The sequence below is a fragment of the Octopus bimaculoides genome, chromosome 13, assembly GCF_046866305.1.
Source record: "Octopus bimaculoides isolate indiv1 chromosome 13, ASM4686630v1, whole genome shotgun sequence".
NCBI lineage: Eukaryota > Metazoa > Mollusca > Cephalopoda > Octopoda > Octopodidae > Octopus > Octopus bimaculoides.
This window is the reverse complement of record NC_142940.1, coordinates 63,742,261-63,767,133: the sequence shown is the minus strand read 5'-3', so window position 1 is coordinate 63,767,133 and position 24,873 is coordinate 63,742,261. Positions and strand designations below refer to the sequence as shown.

Genomic DNA, 24,873 nt, shown 5'->3' with positions numbered 1-24,873 from the left:
CTGCAGAAAGACAGAAAAGCTGGGTGAATGACAAATGTTTAGATATGATGACGATGACGCCGATGAGATACATTTAACCACTAAATATGATCTCAATACAACTGCTATAAACGTTTGATGGCAGAAGCTGAGCAGAGGAGCAGTGGAATGACTGGAAGCAGTAAAGGAATGGAAGACTGGACGTCGACTTACCTTGGTACCCCAGACATAATGGTAAGAAGGGTTTGGATTCTTATCTCTGGGGTTCTGATTCACAAATGGTAACCTGGTTTTCACAAATCTAGCGGAAAAAAGGGAAAAAAAAGTATTGCTAAGACATGACAAACTACATAGCCTTGGGAGTGGATTTGGTGGGCGGAAACTGAAAGAAGCCCGTTTTGTACATTTATATACATATACATAGATGTATGTATGTGTGTGTCTCGTTGTCTTGACACTAGTCATTCATTTGCAATATTCTGCAAAAACACATCTGGCCATAGGGAAATATTACCTTGCTTGGAAACAGGTGAGGGTTGGTGACAGGAAGAGCATCTGGCTGTAGAAAATATGCTTCAATAAACTTTGTTTGATCCATGGAAAAGTGGACATTAAGAGATGAAGATGATAATGATGGTACCTTACATGAGATACAGTGTATATGTGTTTGTGTGATCCTTAATGTCTGCTTGTCTATGATGCCATGGATCGGATAATCCAGCAATGCATCAGCTTAGTTGTAAAGTCCATATTTTTCATGTCTGCCGCAACCATGTCCTTTCAAGTTCACTTCTTCTGGCCCAGCACCTTCTGTCTCATCCCATGTTACTCTCTCACATGACAACATGGGCTCATGTTACATAACCACATCGGTGTGCTCAACTCACTGACATAGAGCTATTGATAAGTCCTGGCATGCAATTGTCCGTGAGAGATTTTATGCAAGACCAATATGATGACCACCAGCAGGTATTATGGTGTACCATATGTTGAACAGTTGTATTAAAAAAATTTCAACCCTTTCACAACCATATTTCAAATGAAATATACTGCCTATGGGTTTCAATTCATTTTGAAAATAATCAAGAATTTGGCTAACTGATTTTTTTCAAAGCATCCATGCAGGTGTCATGTAAAAAGCACCCAGCACACTCTGTAAAGGGCATCTGGCTGTAGAAACCAGGCCAAAACAGATAATGGAGCCTGGTGCAACTCTCTAGCTTGCCAGTTCATGTGAAACTGCCCAACCTATGCCAGCATAGAAAATGGATGTTAAATGATCATGAGGAGTGATGTGGTGGTGGTGATGAAGCTGGTGTTTGGAACATTAAAAAAAGCAAAAATACAAAATTATGACAGGCAGTTTTAATATAAAGATGCATTCTTTAAAAAAGAAACTTTGCACAAGAGAACCAGAATCAGTCTCAGGTGGGTTACAATTCAAAGGGTTAAATAAGAGTACCTGCTCTAAAATATGTGTGTGTTAAAGACAGGCAGTAAGTAACATTAGTTTCTGAGAGCAAAAAGGTGACATTATAGATGAGAGAGAGAGAGTGTGTGTGTGATTACCTGTTGGTGGCTGCGTTATAGCAGTAATTTGGCAAGAAATCATAGTAGAGTTCCCAAAAGACATGTAGCGTGATACGACCGTAAGGTGCAGAAACATTGTGATTAGCCTCACGGAACATTGCATCAAAATCGTTCATTGTTAGATATTGTCGTAGAAGCTTATGAACCAGCTTGTTGCATTCAATCAACCCTTCCAGTTCCTGCAAAAAAAAGATGAGAAATAAGGAAATTAATTAGACTGGATTTAACATTTCAACAACAGAAGCATTAAAACCATTTGATATTGGGGCAATACCGGGTTCATTAGATTTATCTGGTAGAAGCAAGAAGTAAGCCATTGCACTGAATTGATATGGACAAAAAGAAAACTGCGAAGTTGTTTGAAATCAATAAGATTTAGCAGTCACGAGAAGACCCTCTCATACTAGCACATCAACCCAACCTGAATGTCACTGTAAAGTGCTTTCTTATCAGACAATCTCATTGAAAGAGTTTGTATATAGGGTTGATTTAAAATTTAGTAGACAGGCCAAGAAAGGTATATATGAGATATATGGATCATACTCATTTGTTTCAGAAGAGCAATTCCAGTTCACAATCAAAATATAACACACATCAATATAAAAGAGCAGAGAAAGAAACATCACAATAAAATGTGTCATCACAGCAAAGGCAACACTCTACAATGGTCGTTGGTGGTAAGTGTAATTCATGGAAAATGGAGAAACTCAAGAAAATCGTCTTCATCATCGTTTAACCTCCACCTTCCATGCTAGCATGGGTGGGATGGTTTCACAAGAGCTGGCCAGGCAAAAGCCTGCACCAGACTTCCAATGTCACACAATTGGCACCCGTGCTGGTGGCACATAAAAGCATCCATCACACCCTCAGAGTGGTTGGCATTAGGAAGGGCATCCAGCCATAGAAAACCATGCCAAATCAGACTGGAGTCTGGTGCAACCTTCCAGTGTGCTAAGCCGGTCAAGCCGTCCAACCCATGCCAACGAACATTAAACGATGATGATGATGATGAAATGGAATGAATACTTCCTGGTGCTACCTTGGATTATATTTTGTTTTTCCATGGAAAACAAAATTTGTTACTTGAAGAGAATTTGGAAACATTAAGCAGCAATGCAAAAGGTTTCAGTTGAGTAGATTTTATAACTATACTCTATTTCATGTATTGAGATCTTTCTCTCCAGTTCATCATAAAAATATATCTAAGTGGAGAGGGAGAGAAGAGAAAGAAAGAGAGAGGAGGAGGAGGAGAACAGATGATAAAAGATAGATAATGACAAGTGTAATAAACAAAGTTGGAGTAATAAAACTTACCACACAGCCAGTAAGATCACCAGCTTCAAACCTAGAAATAGCTATATCAAGGGACTTTTGTAGTGATGCATTGATCCTCTGTCCAATAAGATGATTCAAATCTATTGATCTGCCAAGAATCTGTTCAAGAACAAGAAATAAAAACATTTCAATTTGGAATCATTTGATAAGGATGGCACTGTAGTTCTATTGTTCAAATGTCAGAATACTTAGAATTTTAAAAGTAATGATGTTAAGAATGTACTTCCTGACTGTTCCTAATTTGCTTTGGTGGACTAGGAGAAGAAGATGGCAGTGTGGTCTCTGAAGGTGATATAAGGATATTCCTTCTTATACTATAATAGTCCAACTAACTTTCTCTTAGTCTGTAAATATTTCAAACATGTGGCCTGCCTCAACAAATATAATCAGCTTTGCATGTGGTCTAAGGATATAAAATCACCAGCCTCTATTGATTAGTCTGATTGATCATAAAATTAATTAACGCATGTGAAATGGACAATTCCCATTTTCCTTTTCCTCCTTAGAAACACCAAATCTTAACACTTATGAGAAACAATCCACATCACAACATCATCATTACCAGAAGCTACAAGATATTTCAGGATTAATTCAAAACAACATGAATAAATAAGCATTACATTTGAGAGAGTGAGCTGAATGCTAAAGGGTTTCACCTTCAGATTTTCAAGTGAAAATCTTGTTTGTAGATAAAAGAAACCAACTCCACTTACCTGTACATGTCTTTGTTTTAGTAGAGTCGTATAGCGATTGGCTACAGGGAAAGAAATTTTTGCCCCCACACTAGCGCATTCTGTTCGGAAACGTTTGTCCAACATAATACTGGAAATAAAATGATAAATGCAAAGAGACTAGAATATTATGAAGACAAGAATACTCATCACCATTATCATCTTTGTTTTCCCTTACACACTTCCAAGGAGATTTAGGGATGATTTTCATTCGCTCTTCCCTGTCTCTTAATGCATATCTATATATACATACACACATATACATACATTATATATATACACACACACACACACACACATATTATATAAGTTCCATGGATTGTAGGGCAACATGCCGTGCTTGAGGAGACCTATTGAGTCAAGTACATCAAAATCAAATTAAATCACATTCCAATGGAAATTGTAGTTGTGATTCCCGTGCCGGTGGCACGTAAGAAGCACCACCTGAACGTGGCCAATGCCAGTGTCGCCTTGACTGGCCGGCCCCTGTGCCGGTGGCACGTAAAAAGCACCCACTACACTCTTGGAGTGGTTGGCGTTAGGAAGGGCATCCAGCCTCCTGGCTTCCCAGACCCCAGTCGAACCATCCAGCCCATGCTAGCATGGAAAACAGACATTAAACGATGATGATGACACACACACATACATACATGCATACACGTATATGTTAATACATGCAAACGAGAAGGTGTGTATGATATGATGTATATTTGAATAAGAGGAGAAAGAATTAAAAATGCAAGACAGTAAAAGAGTAGTAACTCACCTTCCAGCTAGATGCTTATAGTAAGCGAATATTTGATCAGTAAGTTTGTATACAAATTGATCAAAACATAAATTCACCTGAAAGGGGAAGAAACGAGACACAAAATTAGTTTAGCAGTTAGCTTAGTCTTTCAAGTTTTATTTCACTAATCACCACGTCACAACTATTAGGTACGGTTTCCCTTTTTGCCTCATCTACTGCAATGGTCTCTCTTACTCTCAACAAACTGCTTACATAATACGTCCTCCTCTCATCCTTCCTGCAGCTCAATTCCCGAATCCTACTCTTAAAACTAACCAATCCTTCTTCCTCAACAACAGCACCCTCTGAAACTGCCATACTGAACATTAACTGTATCAATCATCAACTATCTGCAGTGACCTATGAAGGTCACGGGAGCTGTCTTTCCTACTCTTCACCTCTGATTAATCCCTAAAACCCCAAAACATTTTTCTTTAACCCTTCTGTGGGAATATTTCTAATGTAAAACACCATGCTTTTCAGTTAATTATGAAAATAATCAACAAGTTAGAGGTGTTCAGTAAAATAATTAGCATGTTGAGCTCGTTAACCTGGAATGTTTTAATTTAAATATGAAACGGTCTGAGACAGGTTTGTTGAATGAACAACAACACCTACATCATCAATAACAAAACAACAAGGGAACCATGACATAGTCATTTGAACTGCTAGAAATAGCAGCAACAACTTCTAAAAAGGCTGATATGATTAACGATAACTAAAATACCTAAGAAGCTGTTTTATACATATAAGAGTAAACCAGGAGTGAACTAACCTCAGCTTCGATTTCATCATAGAGAAATTGCTTCCTGAACTTGGTGAGTGCATAATGTGCACAATCATTGTAGAGATCAAGAGGGTAGAGAACATATCTGAGAGAGAGAGAGAGAGAGAATAATGTAATGGTAAAGAGAGTTGGAAAACTTGTGAAAACATGAATGCGATGGAATGAATACAAAATGGGACGGAAGCTAGCAGAGAAACATTCGAAACAAATTCTATAAAAAGTGAAATAACCGATCTTAATACATAAAACAGAGAAAATTGATATTTATTTTAATATCAATGTTTGTATTTTGTATTATATTAGAATGCATTATTTGAACGCTTGAATGCATAGATTACTGTGTCTATTACACAAAGACATTTCAGGAGATGAATTGGAATATATATGATGATGATGATGATGACATATACAGTCAACAGATGAGATCCAAGGTACTTTTGAGTGGGCTGGCGATGCAACATTGACAAATTTTGCAATCTTGGAAAACTTATATTTTCCACAAATGCTTTGTAATGTCTTTGAAAAAAATCTCTTTAATATTTTTTTGTAACTTTATTAAAATGTGCCGTTGTTTTAGTGCGTTTCCATTAGTTTGGAGTAGTTTTCAGAAAAACTAGCAACTAAAACATTTACTTTTTTACCCTAAAGCATACCATATTGATTAGGGTGTACTACGTTACGAAAAGTTCATACAATGAACGATATAAAAAGGATTGGGCTGGATAATGTAGTCTTCGATGCCATTCAAAACATGGATGACTAGAACTGGCAAACCCCGGTCGTATATCTTCTCCGTCACAGCAGCAACAACAGACTTTATCCGCTTGGATAATTTAGATTTACAGCTTTAGTCAGTACTGCGTAGTGGCTGTTGAAGATACTAAGTAAATATGACAACAGAAAATGCTGTTGTCAACAATTTCCAGAAACAAATATTGATAACCAGGTTGTCAGAGTTGGACAGTAATTTAAACAAGTATTTTACAGACAAAAATGAATGACTCACTCCATCATGGACGCTTCCTTTGTCTCTAAAATATGATCTGTAAGCACCCATGGCATGGACATCTCAATGGGAAACTGGAAAAAAAACCCCAAAAAAACAATAAATTGATTGAAGAAGAGACTTCACAGAACAAAGTTTGCATTACAGAAAGGTTTGAAGAATTAAATACTATAATGCTTATATTAAAGAACTCTCATTACAAGATAACTATAAGATCAAAGATGTAACTTAGTGGAGGATATATTAAATGTACTTGATTGCTTCACTGAATATAAAATATGTATAATTCACAGAATGTCATAATGTCAAACGTCTAAATATCATTAAAGCTGATCAAAAACTTATCTATGGTATTTTCTGGCATTTGAGTTGAATTTTTCAGCCCCAAAAGGTCGGTTGACTTATAAAGGAAGACCAAAAATTCCACATGAAATGCAGCAAAAACAATTATCTTTACAGATCAATCAGAGTTGATCTGGGGTTAAAGAACAGCAACAGCACAGGGTTCTATTTACCTGAATACGTTTTCCCATCGTCATTTCAAGGAAGAATTCTCGATACCACATCTGTGACAAATCACAGCAATTTTGCAAAGATTCTGTTGAAAAATTGAAAACAAATTTCAATAATTAGTGTCTACCATTACCATCAATAATCTATATAAAGGTGTATGCATGGTATAAGTGTGTGTGTGTGTGTGTATGGTGCAAACATATGCATGTACATATATGCTTATATGTTGTATGCCTCTGCCTGAAGATTCAAGCAAATGTGTGAATGCGATATATAAATTTTGGGAGTTCTCTCCCGTGTTATTCTTATTAACGTTGTCACTGAATTTATTGTAATTACAATTGATGATTTTAAATGTTCACTTTACACTTGAAGTGCAATAAACCTGTAAAAGTTCTACAAACAGAAGGGCAGGGTACACTGATAAACAACAACAACAACGATATCGTCGTTCCATGCTAACATGTGTCGGATGGTTTGACGGGATCTGATGAGTGCAAGGACTGCATTATGCCCCACTATCAGCTTTGGCATGGTTTCAATGGCTGGATACCCTTCCTAATGCCAACCACTTTACAGGGTACACTGGGTGCTTTTTTTTGTGCTACTGGCACTACTGAGGTCACTGTGAAACTCGCAAGTCTACGAGGCCTAAGGAGGGGGTGAGGTGGGGGCATCTTCATGGTAAATGGGAGTTAGGATTAAGGTACAAGACTGAAGGGGTTGCACAAAGCAGGTTCTTGTTGTAAAGGAGCAACATGGCTACTCAGATTTAGCAGAGAGAACGAATCAGAAGCATCTCCAAACAGATAAATTGTAGGGATGATGTGTCCAGGTGGAACCTCAAGGTACCAGGTAACTCTGTGTGTGGTGTGTGCATGTGTATATAGGTGTGTTCATATACATGTATGCAGAGACAGAGGAGGTGTGCAATGTTTGTTGATTTCAAATGTTGGAAGACAAGAAACGTAAGTGGTTACCATTGAAATTAATTTGGTAAGTCCAGAAGAAGGAGGCCTTGTGGAAGTTATCGATGTTCATTAAATGGTGGTAATCTATATCTTTTCGCAATGTTCTTTTACCACCACTTTTTTCTGCAATCAACGACTCCAACATGGTGCGTACCATGTACAGCTGAAATAAGAGGAAAAACAAATGCTACATGAGAGGATATGTCAAAGATTTTAGCTTCATGTTTGTTTCAGAGTAAAATACAGTGAAGATATGGTAATGCAGAATATGCATACAAGAGATTCTGATATTTTTTATATATGTAAAAAGAGTTGGTGCTGTTATTATTAAGCCCCTGATCAATATCTAAACTATGGCCATTTTCTCTTTCTTTTTTTGCCAGAAACAAGCAAAGCATGGCTTTGCAGATGGAGATTGTTTCATAACTGAATAGTCTGAGGCTCTATCTTACTGCCTGGGACCTTAAGCAAGTGTCTTATATTATAGCCTTGGGCCAAGCAACATAATGTCTTGCGAGAGAAATTGATAGACAGAGACTGTATGAAAGCCCTTCTCTCACACACACACTTTTATGTGTGTGTGAATGTTTACATTCTGTATCTTCACATGACATCAAGTAAGGCCTTTGGTTAGATCCTCACAGAAATTCTGAACAATAAATATCAATGTTGACTGACATGGAGCCAAGAAGAATAAGTAAAAATCACATCAGCTGGGTCTCATTGGTTATGTACAGTGGAACACTGACATATAATTTTACATTTGTAATGGTTGCTGAAGTGATACAATTCAAGATAACGGTTTTGGTGTGAACATTCTAGTAAAGTGGGAAAAGTAATTCCTGAGATACTATTGAGAAAAATGAAACATCCTGACAAACCTGGGTACTTGATGGGGCCACGTTCCGACGAGGTATTTTTATTTCAAATCCACTCTCAGGGTCTTTTTTGCCCCGAAGCGCTGGGTCATCCTGAGGTTCCTTGCCCTTTAACCAATCTGCACATGTGTCTCTCACAGACATGATGATCCTAGAAAGAGAGCAGCAGTACTTCGGCTTACAAAAACTGGAAATTTATAGGTCAAAGTTCAAATACTTATCACAGATACTGTCTTATATAGAACAAGACACTCTCTTTCACATACACATTTAAGAGCATTGAGGTATGGAGCAAAGTGCTTCATATACTTTGGCCAGCAATCTAGTTAGAATTTCTATTTCTGGCATTTGATCTTGGTTATGTCTTATTCCAGCTTTTATTACGATTTGACTGAGACACAGTAGGGGGGGGGGGGGGAGAAATCATCAGTCATGGACTAAGAACCAAAATAAGGATCACAGGCATTTTCAGTTCTCAAATGTACAAACATGCACACATTTTTTTCACATGCAAATGCAGACATACACACATACATATATCTATATATATAAATATATATATATCTTACAACCACCTGTGTACATGCACATACACCAATGGATTAACAGACTTGCAACTAACTGTATAAATGAAGGAGGGTTTGAAATACTCACATCTTAATGACATCACTTTTTTTCTTAACAGCCTTGCGGAGAATGTCTCGCAGCCGAAGCTGCACAAAATCTTGAAGTTCGGCAAATATGTGTCTGCGGATGGCATCCATAAAGACAGACTCCATACGAGACATAAGTAACTGGAGACCTTTTATCATAGCGATCACTTCAATGAGGGCAAACTTCTCATTGCTACTGTAGTTATACCGAGTTGACTGGAACACAGCAAGATGAGTTGAGATGAAGCAGAAGAAATGATATTGGAAATATTAGTATGGTACAAAATTTTAAAAAAGCAGGAAAAATGTATTAGTGTTTGGGGCGAAGGTGGTTTGTTTAGTCAACTTGAACTATTGTAAGTAGGGAGGAAGCTCAGTTTCTAGAGGTGATTGGTGCTACCAAAATACTAAAATTTGAGTAAAAAATGTTTGTCTGCCCTGAGAGACGAATTTTGGAAAAGATACCTGCTTTAAGAAAAGGTGATTTTGCATAATGCTGGTTGAAAATCAGAACAAGGCAGGATTGCTGTGGACTTTTGTAGGTTGTTTCATAAATTTTAACTTAGTACCATAAACAAATGATTGGCTGAATTTAATGTAATTGATGATCAATTTAAATTATTAGAGGTTGAAATTTGAGATATAGAGAGGCTTAATTAGTTAAAGTAACTGGGTACCAGCTCATGCAAAATCTATCACAGACATCAAGTAGCATTTATAAGGAAGATGCTTAATTTCAGCCACAGCAGAAAGTGATGTTACTTAATGTGACCTGAAACTTAAGTTAAATCACTGACAAAGTGGACAATTGTGGTTTGTGAAAGGATTAATTTCCATTAATGAATTTCAAGTAGTAAAAATTATTTGCCAACATAATATGGCAGTCCTGGTTTGGGACGAATGTTGCTGTAATTTAGCCCCAGGAGACATTGTCTCCAGCTGGCTATACGACACGATCTGTGTCCTTATATTTTCGAACAAGGGAATCTAGCTGAGTGGGGGTGCTAGATTCCCTTGTTCGAAAATATAAGGACACAGACCGTGTTGTATAGCCAGCTGGAGACGATGTCTCCTGGGGCTAAATTACAGCAACATTAGTCCTAAACCAGGACTGCCATGTTATGTTGGAAAACAATCTTTACTACAAAGTACTGTTGCTGAATATCTCTTGTTGTGAGATTTACAAATAGTAATTTTCAAATTTCAAGTAGTTTGAGAGAAGATGACATGGACAAGTAGAGAGAGCTTTGGTGAGATGCAATTCCAGATCGAAAGGACCTTTCAGTAACTGGAAGGTATTAGTGGATGATAGGTCAATAATTAAATGAAAAAAAGGAAAATGTGTATTTAAACCATAGCTTCTATATTTGGAAAAAAAAAAACGTCTTGCAATGAAATAATTTTAACTATAGTATTAGAAATAATATAAACCTCAATCTTCGTTTCAATACATACTCTGTGATTAATATGCTTGAACAGGAATTTCAACTTGCATGTATAGCTTTCTCCTTAAAAATAAAACATCTGCATACATAAAAATTGATAGCCAGATAATATGCAAATGTACCTCATGCAGATACGGATGGATTGCGATTCCTTACACATACACAAAATGAAACTGAAAAGATGAGGCTGGAAGAAGTGACTTACTCTTTCATATTCTTCAGCCTCAGGTGGACAGCTTGGACTTTGATGAGGATCAGTTGGGTGAAGCAACTTCCAGGAATACTGAAATGTAGGGAAGGTGTAAGTTTAACGTAACATTTGACAGCTCTTGGGTTGTCCAAATCAATTAATTGGGTCTCTATAGAAATTAACAACGAACATGAACAAGGAGAATGTGGAGTGGACAGGTGGAGGAGGAGATTGGGAGGGTTGGCTTGAGGAGGGAGGACGCCCGAGATGGCAAGATTGTGTAAGAGTGAGGTAGAACTGGCCACCCCCGTTAACGGGGACAAACCCCGGATTTAAAATATTAGAATTCATCAACTTGCTCATGGGTGTATTTTAAATACATCACTTCGTGGATGTCCAAGATTTGTCTTTATAATATCATGTTATATAGATTACTAACCTTTATAACACGCTAAAGCAGAAAAAAAAAAAAAACTGTTGCTAATATTTTTAATAGCAAATGTCTTTATATGTACTGCACAAATTAGTTGCTGCTGCAGTTCTATTGTACAGTTCTGCACTTGATCTTTAATAGAGATTTTATTGAAGGTAAATTTAATAAACCAGTTACTTTACTAAAAAAAATAAAACTTTCTCAGCTGATCAAAATATCACTTCTTTTCAACCTGTTAATGAAATTTATTTCTGCAATTATGAAACTGTTTTTTATAGTGGTGAAAAAGAACACAAACTCATTTATCTTCAACATACATTCACGTTCACATGTCTGTTTAAGCGTCTTGATGTATGTTTTCACAACGGCGTTTATGTAGCTCGAGTTAGGATTTATGTACAGTGATAATACTTATGATTAAGTTAAAAGTGACAGGTTTATCAATATAGATTCCTACTCAAGAAATTAAAAACATTCATCATCTATTCCAAGTTGAAACCATATAAATATGATTATAAAAGTAGTGGTACCCAATCAGTCGTTATATATTCATTCTTTACAACATCTACCCTTTATATACCCTTCAAATGAATACAGCATTGTAACTGATGAGAGAAAAAAAAAAAAAAAAGAAACTAATCTTTCAATAAGTGCTACTTTGATCACAAGTGAAAGAAAGATAAATGAAGTTGGATTCAAGAATGTGAGACTTACCAATTCCATAACAAGCTGTGTCCAGGCTGACAAGAGACGTAAACCTTTCAAAGCCAAATCACTTAGTTCTTTATTTTCGACGTCTGAACGGAAATTCTCTCTTGTAGTTGTAATTGCCTAAAAAGGTAAGATCATGAATACAGTTTCTTCTATTGCACACAGTAGTGATTGACTAAAGCTTCAAATAATTGCATAGAACATACTGTTGTACAGTGTACATTTAGAATATGCAAAACATATTAACACACTCGATTAACAGTCCTTTTGTGAGTAAGAGTGCCATTTATGCACACTGGATTCTCTAGTTTAGTCAAGTCCTCGTTAGTAGTGACTACACACACACACACACACACACACACACAGAGTCTTTCTGTAGGCATGGTCTCTGATGAGTTGTCCCAAATAAGAATGAAACAAATCAGCTCCCCCCCCCCCCGTTCATGGACAAATTGTTAAAACATTTATTTAATCTAATATGCTTGACTGCACGCTGCAGCAGTAGTTCAAACCAGTTACTATTCAGAAACCATGTAAATATTCTATTGAACATCCATAACATACTGTCCTTTGTCTATTGAAACCTTGATATTTTTTTAACAGAATATTAAATAATAAAATATATTTTGCTTTGTATCTTGTAAAATTGGCCTAGTCTTCTTGAGCAGCAGAAGGCTTCATTGTTGAAAAGTTGACAGCAATTATCATGTCCAATGAAATGAGCTTCACCAAATATAATATATGAGATGAGACAAAAGTTGTTTGGTGAACCTGTCACATAAGCTGAGAGTGAAGTGTATTGTGACAGAGGGGAGCCAAGATTAAAGTGGTAGGCACCTCGCAAATGAGGATCACAGGATTAAGAAGACTGGCATTTATGCCATATGAAAGAACTGTTTGATACATTACAGTATTAAAACAATAACAGTTAGGAAGAAGTGGCTATGTGGGATAACAGCGTGCAAAGAAAATACAAGAGACGCTAGCAATATGATACAATATGATATACCAACCTCATTTGTATGGCGGGCTAATTGACTGATGTACATCATATGGTCTTCGCGGACTGCTTCCAGATTCATGAGCAAGTCAGATTGAGGACTTGGTTGGTTGGATTCACAGCACGGCCACTTGGAAGGGTCAAAGTTGGCCCCATTTTGGATATACCGATATGGAGCTATTTGCATATCTCCATAAAGGGGAACGACTTCCAATTGCTAAAATGTAAAAGAAAACAAGTACATCTCATTAAATAACTAAATCATACAAACGTAGTCAAACTTGCTGAAAAACATAAAGACAAGATGAGTAGCTTTTAGCTTAGCAAACAGTCATAAATAGAAATATTTTCAGTGATGTTCAGACACCAAATGAACACTCTCTCTCTCTCTCTCTCTCTCATTCCATCTGGTCATCAATTACACATGTCTCCTCTTTCTCTTTTCTCACACACACATTCTTACAGTTACTCTTTTAACACAAACAACAGATGAGGTAGATATTAATTAATAGCTCACCTTAAGAATTCTGTCAATCTTGCTGATGTTAATTTTCTTCTTAGCATCCATCTTGTATATACTGATGTCTTTGGAGTCGATTAAGAATAGACCAAAAGCCATAACCTGTGAAGAGAGAAAAATTAATGGAATAATTACCATTACATGGCAGCAATCACCACTGTGTATGCAATAATTGATTTAGCAGAGGAATAATTCTTACACAAAAATATTTGTCATCATTTTAATATCCCTTCCCATTGCTTGCAGAGGTTGGATGGAGTTCATTGGGATAGACTTTCCATGGCTCTATATCGTTCTGGGTACAAGATACTACCCTTCCTCTGCTAGTATGATCCCATGACTCATGCTTCCTTGAAGTGTCAGATGAGTTGAGAGAATCTCTCAAGTGCTGGTACCACAAAATGTGCCCCGTACGTCTGGTTAAGGGGATGGTAAAATGAGCAGAGAATGCTTAGCGCTCTGAGGACCCTTTATTCCACCTCTCTAGTGGTGGTACCATGTAAAAAGCACCCAGGGTACTCTGTAACATGGTTGGTGATGGGAAGGGCATTCAGCCATAGAAACCAAGCCAAAGCTGACATAAATGAGCATCAGTCTAGGGATGTAGTGGCTCTCAACAGCTGGTGACCCAGACTGTGATGATCAGTCCAACCCAGGTCAGTATGGAGATCAGGTGGAAAATTACAACGTTGTTGTGTATGTGTGTGTGTGTGAGGATTTGCAAGAATGCCATTGTTCAAGCAAAACAGCAGAGACATTCATATTCCTTCATCATCATCATCATCATCGTTTAACGTCCGCTTTCCATGCTAGCATGGGTTGGACGATTTGACTGAGGACTGGTGAAACCGGATGGCAACACCAGGCTCCAGTCTAATTTGGCAGAGTTTCTACAGCTGGATGCCCTTCCTAACGCCAACCACTCAGAGAGTGTATAACCGGTCACTCTGTGAAAGAAAAACATGTGGGATGCTGTCAAGCATGTCTGTAAACTTCTGCCTCAAAACCAATTCCTAGCCTAACCATTCTAATATGGAATAATAAAAAAGAGAGAATGGATGTTAGACAAATGGAATAGGAAGAAAAAAACCCCAGCATGCTGGTTATAAAATGGAAGTTGCTATATGTACTTACTTTGACTAACATATACTTCTCACTGGGTGTTAGATACATAGTGTTCTCATACATGTTCAAGCAGATGTTGACAATATCTGATAGAAGATTCTCGTAGCCTTCAATATTTATCAGCTCATTCTTTAAAGTAGTTCGAATGCGATTTTGAGTCGCCAAAAACATAGAAAGATTTTGCGATTCCTGTTGCGCTAACGGTTCATAGGTCACTTTTAAAAACTGAGCAGCTCTGAGAAAAGAGAAAAGAATTTAAATAAAGATTTGAAAAAGAAGACGCAATGTTGATGTTTAGCCCTGAATTGGTCCCGACTGACCAGACCCATGATAAAAGACATTCCAACCACTATCATTCCAGCTTTTAGAACAGAGATTCACAACCAGGATCCATATAAGATTTTGCTGTTAAAATTTGTCTCCAATAAATTGCTTATGCTTTTACAACACACAAAATATTTTTATCCTTTTTTTTTTTTTGAATACAATTTCTAATAATATTTCAATATAAAAAATACAGGACCCAATAAATGGTTGTGGGGGTCCAGCAGAGTAAAAGAGGAATCAAAATGAAATCCATAGGTAAAAAATGGTTGAGAACCAGTCTTAGAATATAGTCAACAATAGATTATGTTTTCCAATGTGTCTTTCATTAACCCTTTTGTTACTGTATTTATTTTGAGATGCTCTCTGTTTCTTTCAATTACTTTAAATATAACAAAGAACGTGAAGTGTACAAAAGACATCCAGCTATAGCAATAAAAAACCCCACTAATATAGGAGAATAGATAGAACACACACACACAATACACATTTCAAACAGAGTGTTACCTTTTATATGCTGAATAGTCATTTTTGACACTGGATTTCATGTTTTTTAGCTCATCCAGCTCAGCAAACATATTGATGAACTTGCCCAGAGTGAGAAGATAGGCTTCTGAGACAAAATCATTTCGTTTCAGCTCCTTGACTTCTTTGCAGAACCGTTCAATGGCGCGTTTCTGAAATGAATGAAAATTTTCCACAAATAAATGTACATAGTCAACCCTGGACATATAAGGCCTCTTGAGGGAAAGGGCTTTTAATCACCATCAGGTACATGGCTGGTACTTACCTTAACATTCTTGGAAAAGATGACAAGCAAAGCAACCTTGCTCTGATTTGAATTCAAGATGCTATGAAATAATCCTTTCTGCTATAGGCACAAGGCCTGAAATGTTGGGGGAGGGCACTAGTCAATTACATCAACCCCAGTGCATGACTGGTACTCTGTTCACAGAGTGACCCCAAATGGTTAAAAAGTAAAGTTGGCTTCAGTGGAATTTCTACTCAGAACAAACAAGTGCTAAACATTTTGTCCGATTCTGTCGGCTCGCCACTTTAAGATGTTATGAAATAATACAAAGCATTTATTCAGACATTCTGTTCTTTCTGCTATCCATGGCTAACACTGCAACAGTCTATGAGCATGGATTTGATGCATAATGGTCGAAAGTGTGATACGACGAGAAAATCAAGATGTGAACATTTTAAAAGAGAGAGACGTGTGTGTCTGAGTTGGTTAAGAATACACTGATTGTGGTTGTCAGATTTATGGCTTCCAACATGGAATTGATTAGTAGTTTACTTTGAGGGAACATCAACAAATTAATCAGTTAATTAATCAAATATTATATATTTCATTCTTTCATTACAAAATTTGGAAATATTTTATAAATGTGACAAATACTCCTCAACTCTAATCTTGACTGTAACATTAGTTACATAAAACATGGGGTAAATAAATACAGTAAAAAGATAGCAGCTCAGTCCATGCTACAGCAGCAAAGCGTTTTATTGTGTTTGTGTGTGTTCAAAATATAAACTAGAATTTATTTTTTTTCATGAAGCCAACCAAATTTGTTTTCATAATCTGCTACCAATTCCATTGTTCAAGTTTTAACAACAGCAGATATAAAAACTCAGAGTAATGAAATTTAAATTTTCTTATTAATAAATATATTTTACTAACCTACAAACATCATCAAATGCTTTCTTTTTTGCCTTCACTGAAGTTTTTGCATTCAAGTGTTTCCATAAAAAGCAAAAGCTTCAAGTGTGTGTGTGTGTGTGTGTGTGTGTGAGAGAGAGAGATAGAAAGAAAGAGAGAGAGAGAGAGCAAGTAATTATACAAATTAGAGCTATTCTGATGAAGGAAGTCTCACTCACCTGGAAGTACATAAAACGCATCAAACTGGAGACATGTGGCTCCAGCACCTCAACGATGGTTGTATAGATTTCAACTCTGTTGGGCTGTTCATTGCTTTTTACCTGTAAAGAAACAGCATAAAGCTACCATCAGTAAAAAAGAAGTGACAAACCAGTTTTTAACAGAGGAATCCCAATGTGCAGAACAGAATGTGACATCAGACTAATTCTTAGATGGAGAGAAGGAGGGTCAACAATCAATCAGGTTTTATCCAAAGCCAACATCTTCAGTCTTTTCTGTATTAACAGGTCTATTTTGCTCGTTAACAATTAACCAGTAAAACGATTTCTATCCAAGAATAATTGAATATTTTATTTCAATGGTCATTTTGCCATGATGATATTGAGAAAAACATAAAAAAACTTTTTTGTTGCTAATAAATTTTTTTGATTTCAAATTTAAAATAAGTTTTCACAGGGAAAAAAAAAATTCATCTTTTATCTTTTCTACTTAGTGCATTCAATGGGCTGCAGCCATGCTGGAGCACTGCCCTGAATGTTTCAGCTGAATAAATTGACCACAGTGCTTATTTTAATTCTATCGGTCTTTTTGACCAAACTGCTAAATTATGGAGACATAAACACCATATGGTCGTAAAGCAGTGGCGGGGGACAAACACAAAATCACATGTACAATACATTGAGCTTCCACATAGTTTCCATCTCTCAAAGTCACTCACAAGGCATTGGTTAGCTCAGGGCTGTAGTAGAAGACACTTGACTGAGGTTCCACAAAATGGGACTGAACCCAAAACCACATGGTCGTAAAGGTGTTTCTTAACCACACAGCCATATCTGGGTCCATTTTCCAAACAACTTTGTGAAAGGATTTTTAATTGAAGGACAAAAATGTTAAAAAGAAGGAAAATCTGAATGTTACCTGTGGAAGAGCTCGTGAACAACATCTCCATGTGTATAACATCACAGCATAAGTTTGACCTTCTTCTAAAAGTTGATTCTAGAAAAAAAGAGGAGAAAAGCTCGTTGCTAGTTTTGGTTAGTTTTGAATTAAGAGAAAGAGAAATCAGAAACTTATACCAGAATATAAAAGGAATTCCCAAAAGAATAAACATCAAGAACTAAATAAATGATCGGAGTGGTTTCTCATTGCCATCTCTAAGGCTATGGAACCATTTGAATGCAACCCTACAAGTATATCAGTCACGAAGCACTGTTACTGCATGAGGGCCAGTCAGGTGGTACTGGCATCGGCCATGCTTGAATGGTACTTTTTTACGTGCCACTGGCGCATGCTATATATCATTAATCTAATTACAAACAGTGATACCATAAATTGAGGAGTCAGAGTCTGTGATCTAATTATCTAATTAGATAATAATGAAATAAATATGCAGCAGTGCTGTTGCATCTGCATCTGCAACGACATCTGCAGTAGATTCTTACAGTTTATTATATTAAAAGCTATGGATGATGAGTGAGGAACAGAGAACCAGAGGATGGAAAGTGAAGAGGGACTAGAGAAGGGGCTCCCAAACATTTTAGACCATCGACCCCCTTCATGGAATCCTTGACCCCTCATCGATCCTCAGGCATGTATAAGAAAATAAATAAATAATAATAATTAAGTAGATGTGCATTTACTGACCCCTTGACCTTGCCAGGGGTTGATATCAACCACTTTAGAGACCTCTGGACTAGAGGGTCAAAAGAGAAAGGTGGAACTGGAAATTCAGAAAAGAAAGGGAGTAGGGCAGATCCCCAGAGGCAAGAGAGGAACAGAGGATGAAAACTGAAGAGGAGGATCAGAAGTGCAGAAGTTGGGGACCAGAGGATCAAGAATGAAGTGGGGGATACACAGAGGATCAAAAGTGTAGGGGACGGGGGAGGATCCAGAAGATCAAAAGTGAAAAGGGGAGACCAGTGAAAAGAGGACTAAAAGATCAAAAGTGAAAAAGAGGATCAAAAGTTAAAGGCGGTGGGTATGTGTGGGGAAGGATCAAAAGTGAAGGGGACAGGGATGAGAGGATCGGAAACGATGGAAGGAACTTACCAAATCGGCATGTACAGCGGCTTCTTCCTTGTATTTTGCCACACCGGATACATAAGCATTTCTGTCCTCAAAGTTTGTATCAAAGTTTGCCTGGTAGTGCAAGGAAAGGGATTGTGCCTCAATGCAAGGCTGCTGGTCGGGTAGCTGCAGTTCGTCCAACACGTCGACATTTTGCAGAGCATCTGACAGTGTGATTTTCTCACCAGATGCCATCCTGACACACTAAGCACCTCTCCTCACTCACACGAGATGCTGCTGCTGCTTCCTGAAATAAAATGCCCAAGATGCCACTGTCAAGATATATGCAATTCTCTGAAGCACAAACAAAACAAAAAGCAGCAGGTTGCAGCTCTAGCGTCGATTCCCACAACTATTTTCAAGTGTATAGTATATCGTGTCTCTGCTTTATGCTATCTTTGGGGCACCAGCTCTTCACATACTATTATAGGCTTTCGTTTAACCCCAGGCGAGTACTGAATGAGCAGATTTACAAACGAAGGTATTCCAGCCCCCAGCTTAAGGGGATGTAAACACACCAACACTGGTTGTCAAGTGATATTGGGGGACAAACACAAACTCAAAGACACACACACACTTTCCGTTTACCATATCTGCTCACAAGGCTTTGGTCGGCCTGAGGCTATAGTAGAAGACACTCACCCAAGTTTCCATGCAGTGAGGGTACACTAATAATAACAAGAGCACTCACAGAGTGCAAATCTCAGCCAAGGTAACACCAACGTCTTCTCAATGATTAGCCAGAGATGATTTTTAAAATGAGAATATCTGAAATAATCTCGACTGCTCTCACAAACAAGAATATTAAAAATGAACCTGACCGCTCTCAAAAATTAAGTAAAAAACCCAAAAAATAATCAAGAATCCTTGTCGGTACCAGATCGATCCCAAAATCTAATCAGTTCGTGCTAGTTATGAGGCCAAACATCTCTTAAAGTTTCATCCGAATCCATCCAGCGGTTCTTGAGATATTTTGTCCACAAACAAACAAACAAACGTGACTGAAAACAATACCTCTGCCTTCGCTAAGGTAGAGCTGATAATAATCCTTTCTAGCATAGGCAGAAGGAGGGAACTTTTGAGGGAAGGGACTAGTCGATTACATCAACCCCAGTAGTCAACTGGTACTTATTTCATTGACTCTGAAAGGATGAGAGGCAAAGCTGTGCTCAGCAGAATTTGAACTCAAAATGTAAAGATGGATGAAATAATGCTAAGCATTTCGACCAGGGTGCTAAGGATTCTGTCAGCTTGTTTCTCCTGTAGGCACAAGGTTTGAGATTCAGGGGGATGAGTTGGTCGATTACATCAATGTCAGTACTCGACAGGTACTTTATTTAATCAACCCCAAGAGGATGACAGGCTAAATTAACTTTAGTGGCATTTGAACTCAGAATGTAAAACCAGAAGGAATGTTGCTAAGCATTTTGTCCAGTGTGAAAGGATTCTGTCAGCTTGCCACCCTAATAATAATAATAATAATAATAATAATAATAATAATACTTTCTACTGGAAGCACAAGGCCTCAAATTTGGCAGAAGGGATTAAGTCGATTACATCAACCTCAGTATGTAACTGGTACTTAATTTATCAACCCTGGCAGCATTTGAACTCAGAACATGAAGACAGACAAAATACTGCTAAGCATTTCGCCTGGCGTGCTAACGATTCTGCTAGCTCACAACCTTAATGATAATAATAATAATAATAATTACAACAACAACTGTGCTCTTTGGTAAAATAAAACAAAAAAAAAAAAAGAAATAAAGGAAAGAAAAAGGAGAGAAAAAAAAAATTGTATCTGGACAAAAAGTGACTTATTTTCAACAAGTTTAGAACAGTTTAAGTAAGATAAATAAAGGAGAAACCAAAATGGCTTATTTTCTGTGCTTTATGCCTTGAATAGCACAAAGTGGTAGTTTGTAGTAGCAAGTTCTTGGGTTAGTAATCAGTAAAACAACACAGTAGTAATACTAATATTAATAATAGCAACAGTATTAATAACAAACTTACCTCCCTAACAGCCTAGTCATAAGAATGTTTCAACGTATTCAGCAGTCAAGTAAATTAGAGACAGGAATTTAATAGTTATTTCCGAGATAGTGAAAAAGAGAGACTGCCGAAATAATTGAGACAGATTCTCTGTGCGTGCGTGTGTGTGTGTGTGTGTGTGTGTGTGTGTGTGTGTGTGTGTGTGTGTGTGTGTGTGTGTGCTTGTTTCCTTTGGGTTTTTGTTTTTGCTGTTTTTTTTTTCTTTCTGACAATTACTCTCTTTCCCTCTTGCTCTCTCTCTCTTTCATTTAAGAACACTTAAATAATTTGTTTTTGTCTTTTTTTTCCCAACAGAACTCTTCCTGACAGACTCTTCTTCAGGGTCTGTCCGTTGTGGAAGACATGAGGAGAAACAGATGAGAGGCAGAAAGCTTTCAGTATTCCTACGATACAGTAATGTTTTTTTCTTCCCCAACTGACACCACCACCACTCCACACCACAATTCCAACAACCTGTTACCATTCTATGATATTCTAAAATTAAACAAGCATGTGATGATGGTGCTTTCATATATAATTTCTTTCAGAATGAATTGTATAGAACAAAAATATTTTTTTAAAAATGATAGCTATTCAAATCTTTGAAGAGGAGGGGAAAAAAATTCTTTCTTTTATTGTTTTCTAATTTTCATGAACACCTAAAGCTAGAAACTGTTAAGTGTCTGTTGGTGTTGGGGAAGTTGTATTGAAGATTACACTCCGGGCGAGAATAACCCAACTGTTGAGTTTGTTTTTCAACTGTTCCAAGTGCACCTAGAACTTTTGGCTGAGAGCTCTAATTAAAACCAAGGTGTTGACTAATAAAATGATTAACAACTTAAATAGTGGTCTTCCTTTTACCTTCTTTAATTATCTCTCTCTCTCTCCTTTCCTCAAGACACAGAATTAAGTTAACTAATCAAAGTTAATTTAATAAATGACTGCTTAAAACATGTTGTACATGTAATTTACAGATGTAACTGAAGCCAATATACAAAGAATTACAACACATCCAGTCTCAAAGCACTTCACTATATAAAAGAGATGAGGATCTACAAATGCACGTTTGCTTATTGTTTCCCTGTGATATCAACAGCAAATACAGCAAATCGTATTTGCATAGTTAGGGAAACTCAACAGATACCAAAACTGAACATCAAGATATTTTGCAATATTAGTGAATTACAAACTTGAGTAGATTTATTAAAATTTCTATGAATAAGCAAGAAATCCCAGAAGGGTACAGCAGAAAATATTCTGATTTGTTTGAGTTCAATTTAAAAATCTAATTAGAACATGATTCCAAAAAGAAGAGGCCAAAAAAGACATCAAAACCATTATAAAGGTTTTCTTGAATGACAGGCTAAAAGCTAGATTTTAAGACAAAACTACAAAACCCTCAAATATCAACACCCTGGCAATGCATCCCAGCATTGCCCTGGTGTCATGACCTACAATCACATTGTATTATTTGTTCCTTTCTTATATATATAGACATTACCATCATAATAAGCATTGATGTTCTCCAAGAATGTCTTAAAATGGTTCTCAACAATTCATTCGGTTAAACAATGTCCACTCTACATGTTTGTGGATGGGTGACTGCTTGGGAAATCTAGGGGTTGCAAACAAACCTTAGTAATTACTGGATGTATCCTGGTTTTAGAATAGGTACACCACATCCCTACATGCTGTTAAGAGGTGACTCAGTGGGTTGGCAACAAGAAAAGCATTCAGTTGTACCACTGCGTAGTACCTTGCACAAGTATCTTCTACTATAGCCCCGGGCTGACCAAGGCCTTGTGAATGAATTTGGTAAACTGAAACAAGCCCATCATGTGTGTGTGTGTGTTTGTCTCCCACCAACGCTTGACAACTGGTGTTGGTTTGTTTACATCCCCGTAACTTAGCAGTTCAGCAAAAGAGACCAACAGAATAAACACTAGGCTTTAAAATTAAGTACTGAAGTAAATTAGTTTGACTAAGATTCTTCAAGGTGGCACCCTAGTGAGGCTGCAGTCTGATGGCTGAAACTAGTAAAAGACAATCTTTGTGAGTAAAGTAGGACATGGAATACTTGGAATATTTAGAAAGTATGTCAAGATTCAGTTCTGAAATTTTGTAGAAAGTTAGTTATTCCACAAAATAGCATAGACACAGTGTGTCTGTGACAAGAGAGTTTGAGTTCAGCCAGACCAGCACGAGATGGTATATCCACCTACGTACTCCCAGCAAATGGCATCACTAGGAGGGGTGTGTCTTTGCCATTAATTTTAAACAGGACTCTTTCCTCTTACACTCTACATCCATCTTTTCTCTCTTTCTTGGATTTATTTCGTTAGATATGAGTAAGTGGCCTTGTTCTGAACTGGCGACTCATGAACAGAGCATGCTATTTCTCCCACAACGAGGAGTAAGAGTGTTACGGTACTTCCCTCACTCAGTTTACAAAAATATACAAGAGATTTACTACTATTTTCTCTGATGACACAGGGTACTCGAATGGAGTCAGAGTAAATGCTAGGTTAGGGTTATTACACAGGCATTCGTCTCATATTTGCTGATATCTGTGACATTTATTATTACTGCCTGCAAAACTTGTATCTTTGACTTGTATATTCCTCTGACATCTTGTTCTCTTTCTGGCAAATATTGTTGAAATACCCTTTGCTCTTAATCACTGCAGGACATGTATGACCAGCATTATTACATTAATTACCTCAGTTAACGAGAAGCAGGAGGGGGGGGGGATGTACTCATAAGCTTCTTTCCACCACTTCTAAGAACTTACATTCTCCAAACAAACCCACAATGAACTACCGTTATATTATGATCAGTCTTAGAAGCTTTGTGGAGAACCATGATTATTCAGCCAGACAAACCAAAAGCAAAAGTAGGCAGCAGACCATCTGGGGACAGTCAACAGAGACACTGAAAATACCCAGTAACGTAGGACACATGTGAGACTATGATGAATCAGGGAGAACAGAGAAGTTGCTTTAGAAAGGACCAGGTTTAGGAAAGTTAAGTCACACACAACTAATTAGAAAGAAAATTAGCTCAGATGTGATATAGTTATGAGCTGTGCAAGGACGAAATGCAACTATTTTGTGGAAAGTATTTCAAAAACACTGAACTTAGAGTAAAAATATGGACTGAATTTAGGGAGTGACAATCTCTGCTGATAATAACAGGATTTTCTCCCTGAATGAAGATTAGATTATATAATGCATGTGTTTGTTGCATAGTAGTTTAATATGGGCCCTGAATGTGGATGATGTTTGAAGAGCAGAAAGAAATCAAGCAAGCACACTCCCACATCTTGTTTTTCTAGGTGACGAGAGTTGAACCGGGAGCTTAGAGGGAGGAATTTAATACACTTAGTCTACTGTTCTAATATTTCTGACACCGAACACTCCCCTAAGGACACCAGCCATGACATGGCATAGGTGTTGTTGTGCATGTATTGTTGTAAGAATGGCAGTGGGGTAGAAGGGAGAGGAAAGTAAAAACTTATTTTCTTTTAATCAGGAAAACAAATATTTCATTTTGTTGTATGTCACACTTGAAATGTAATACTATGTGACAGAAAAGACATGGAGAGAATGGGAGATAAGAAACATGAAAATGTCAGTTGAGATTTATCTGAAAGATAGAATTGAATATGATTTAGTCCCTTTCGATATAATAAGATGAGACATACTTAAAATTTGATATGCTGTGATGTATTACTGTAATATGAGTGGCAAACCATGTTGAGTAAACATTTCATAAAATTCGTACAAACTGAGAGCAAAGCCATACTTCAATCTCGGCTCAAGTATGTCCCATGCACATGGGCAACACTTTGACAAGGTCACAGCAAGTTCAGATACACTGCTTTGTGCCTGGGATTCATTTTAATAAAAAACA

The 24,873-nt window shown here is 37.2% G+C and overlaps 1 protein-coding gene across 3 annotated transcripts in view; it reads right to left on the bottom strand.

Moving 5' to 3' along the window:
- LOC106884276 (cytoplasmic FMR1-interacting protein) overlaps nucleotides 1-24,873 on the bottom strand; it is a 45,896-nt gene that overhangs the window by 9,089 nt on the left and 11,934 nt on the right. For 2 of the 3 annotated variants that reach the window (XM_014935580.3, XM_014935570.3), the window contains exons 2-21: nucleotides 18,913-19,177; nucleotides 17,782-17,859; nucleotides 16,863-16,964; nucleotides 15,486-15,655; nucleotides 14,664-14,889; nucleotides 13,527-13,631; nucleotides 13,023-13,226; nucleotides 12,013-12,129; nucleotides 10,881-10,958; nucleotides 9,232-9,446; nucleotides 8,581-8,728; nucleotides 7,709-7,862; nucleotides 6,731-6,813; nucleotides 6,216-6,289; nucleotides 5,198-5,294; nucleotides 4,402-4,478; nucleotides 3,618-3,726; nucleotides 2,884-3,003; nucleotides 1,549-1,748; nucleotides 193-280 (exon numbers count right to left, since the gene is read on the bottom strand). In XM_014935580.3, the coding sequence (XP_014791066.1) occupies nucleotides 193-280; nucleotides 1,549-1,748; nucleotides 2,884-3,003; nucleotides 3,618-3,726; nucleotides 4,402-4,478; nucleotides 5,198-5,294; nucleotides 6,216-6,289; nucleotides 6,731-6,813; nucleotides 7,709-7,862; nucleotides 8,581-8,728; nucleotides 9,232-9,446; nucleotides 10,881-10,958; nucleotides 12,013-12,129; nucleotides 13,023-13,226; nucleotides 13,527-13,631; nucleotides 14,664-14,889; nucleotides 15,486-15,655; nucleotides 16,863-16,964; nucleotides 17,782-17,859; nucleotides 18,913-19,125 (2,658 nt within the window). In that variant the 5' untranslated portion in view covers nucleotides 19,126-19,177. Of the gene's footprint in view, nucleotides 1-192; nucleotides 281-1,548; nucleotides 1,749-2,883; nucleotides 3,004-3,617; nucleotides 3,727-4,401; nucleotides 4,479-5,197; nucleotides 5,295-6,215; nucleotides 6,290-6,730; nucleotides 6,814-7,708; nucleotides 7,863-8,580; nucleotides 8,729-9,231; nucleotides 9,447-10,880; nucleotides 10,959-12,012; nucleotides 12,130-13,022; nucleotides 13,227-13,526; nucleotides 13,632-14,663; nucleotides 14,890-15,485; nucleotides 15,656-16,862; nucleotides 16,965-17,781; nucleotides 17,860-18,912; nucleotides 19,178-20,943; nucleotides 21,513-24,873 lie in introns of those variants that run through there. The other variant, XM_014935588.3, reaches the window with a different exon arrangement.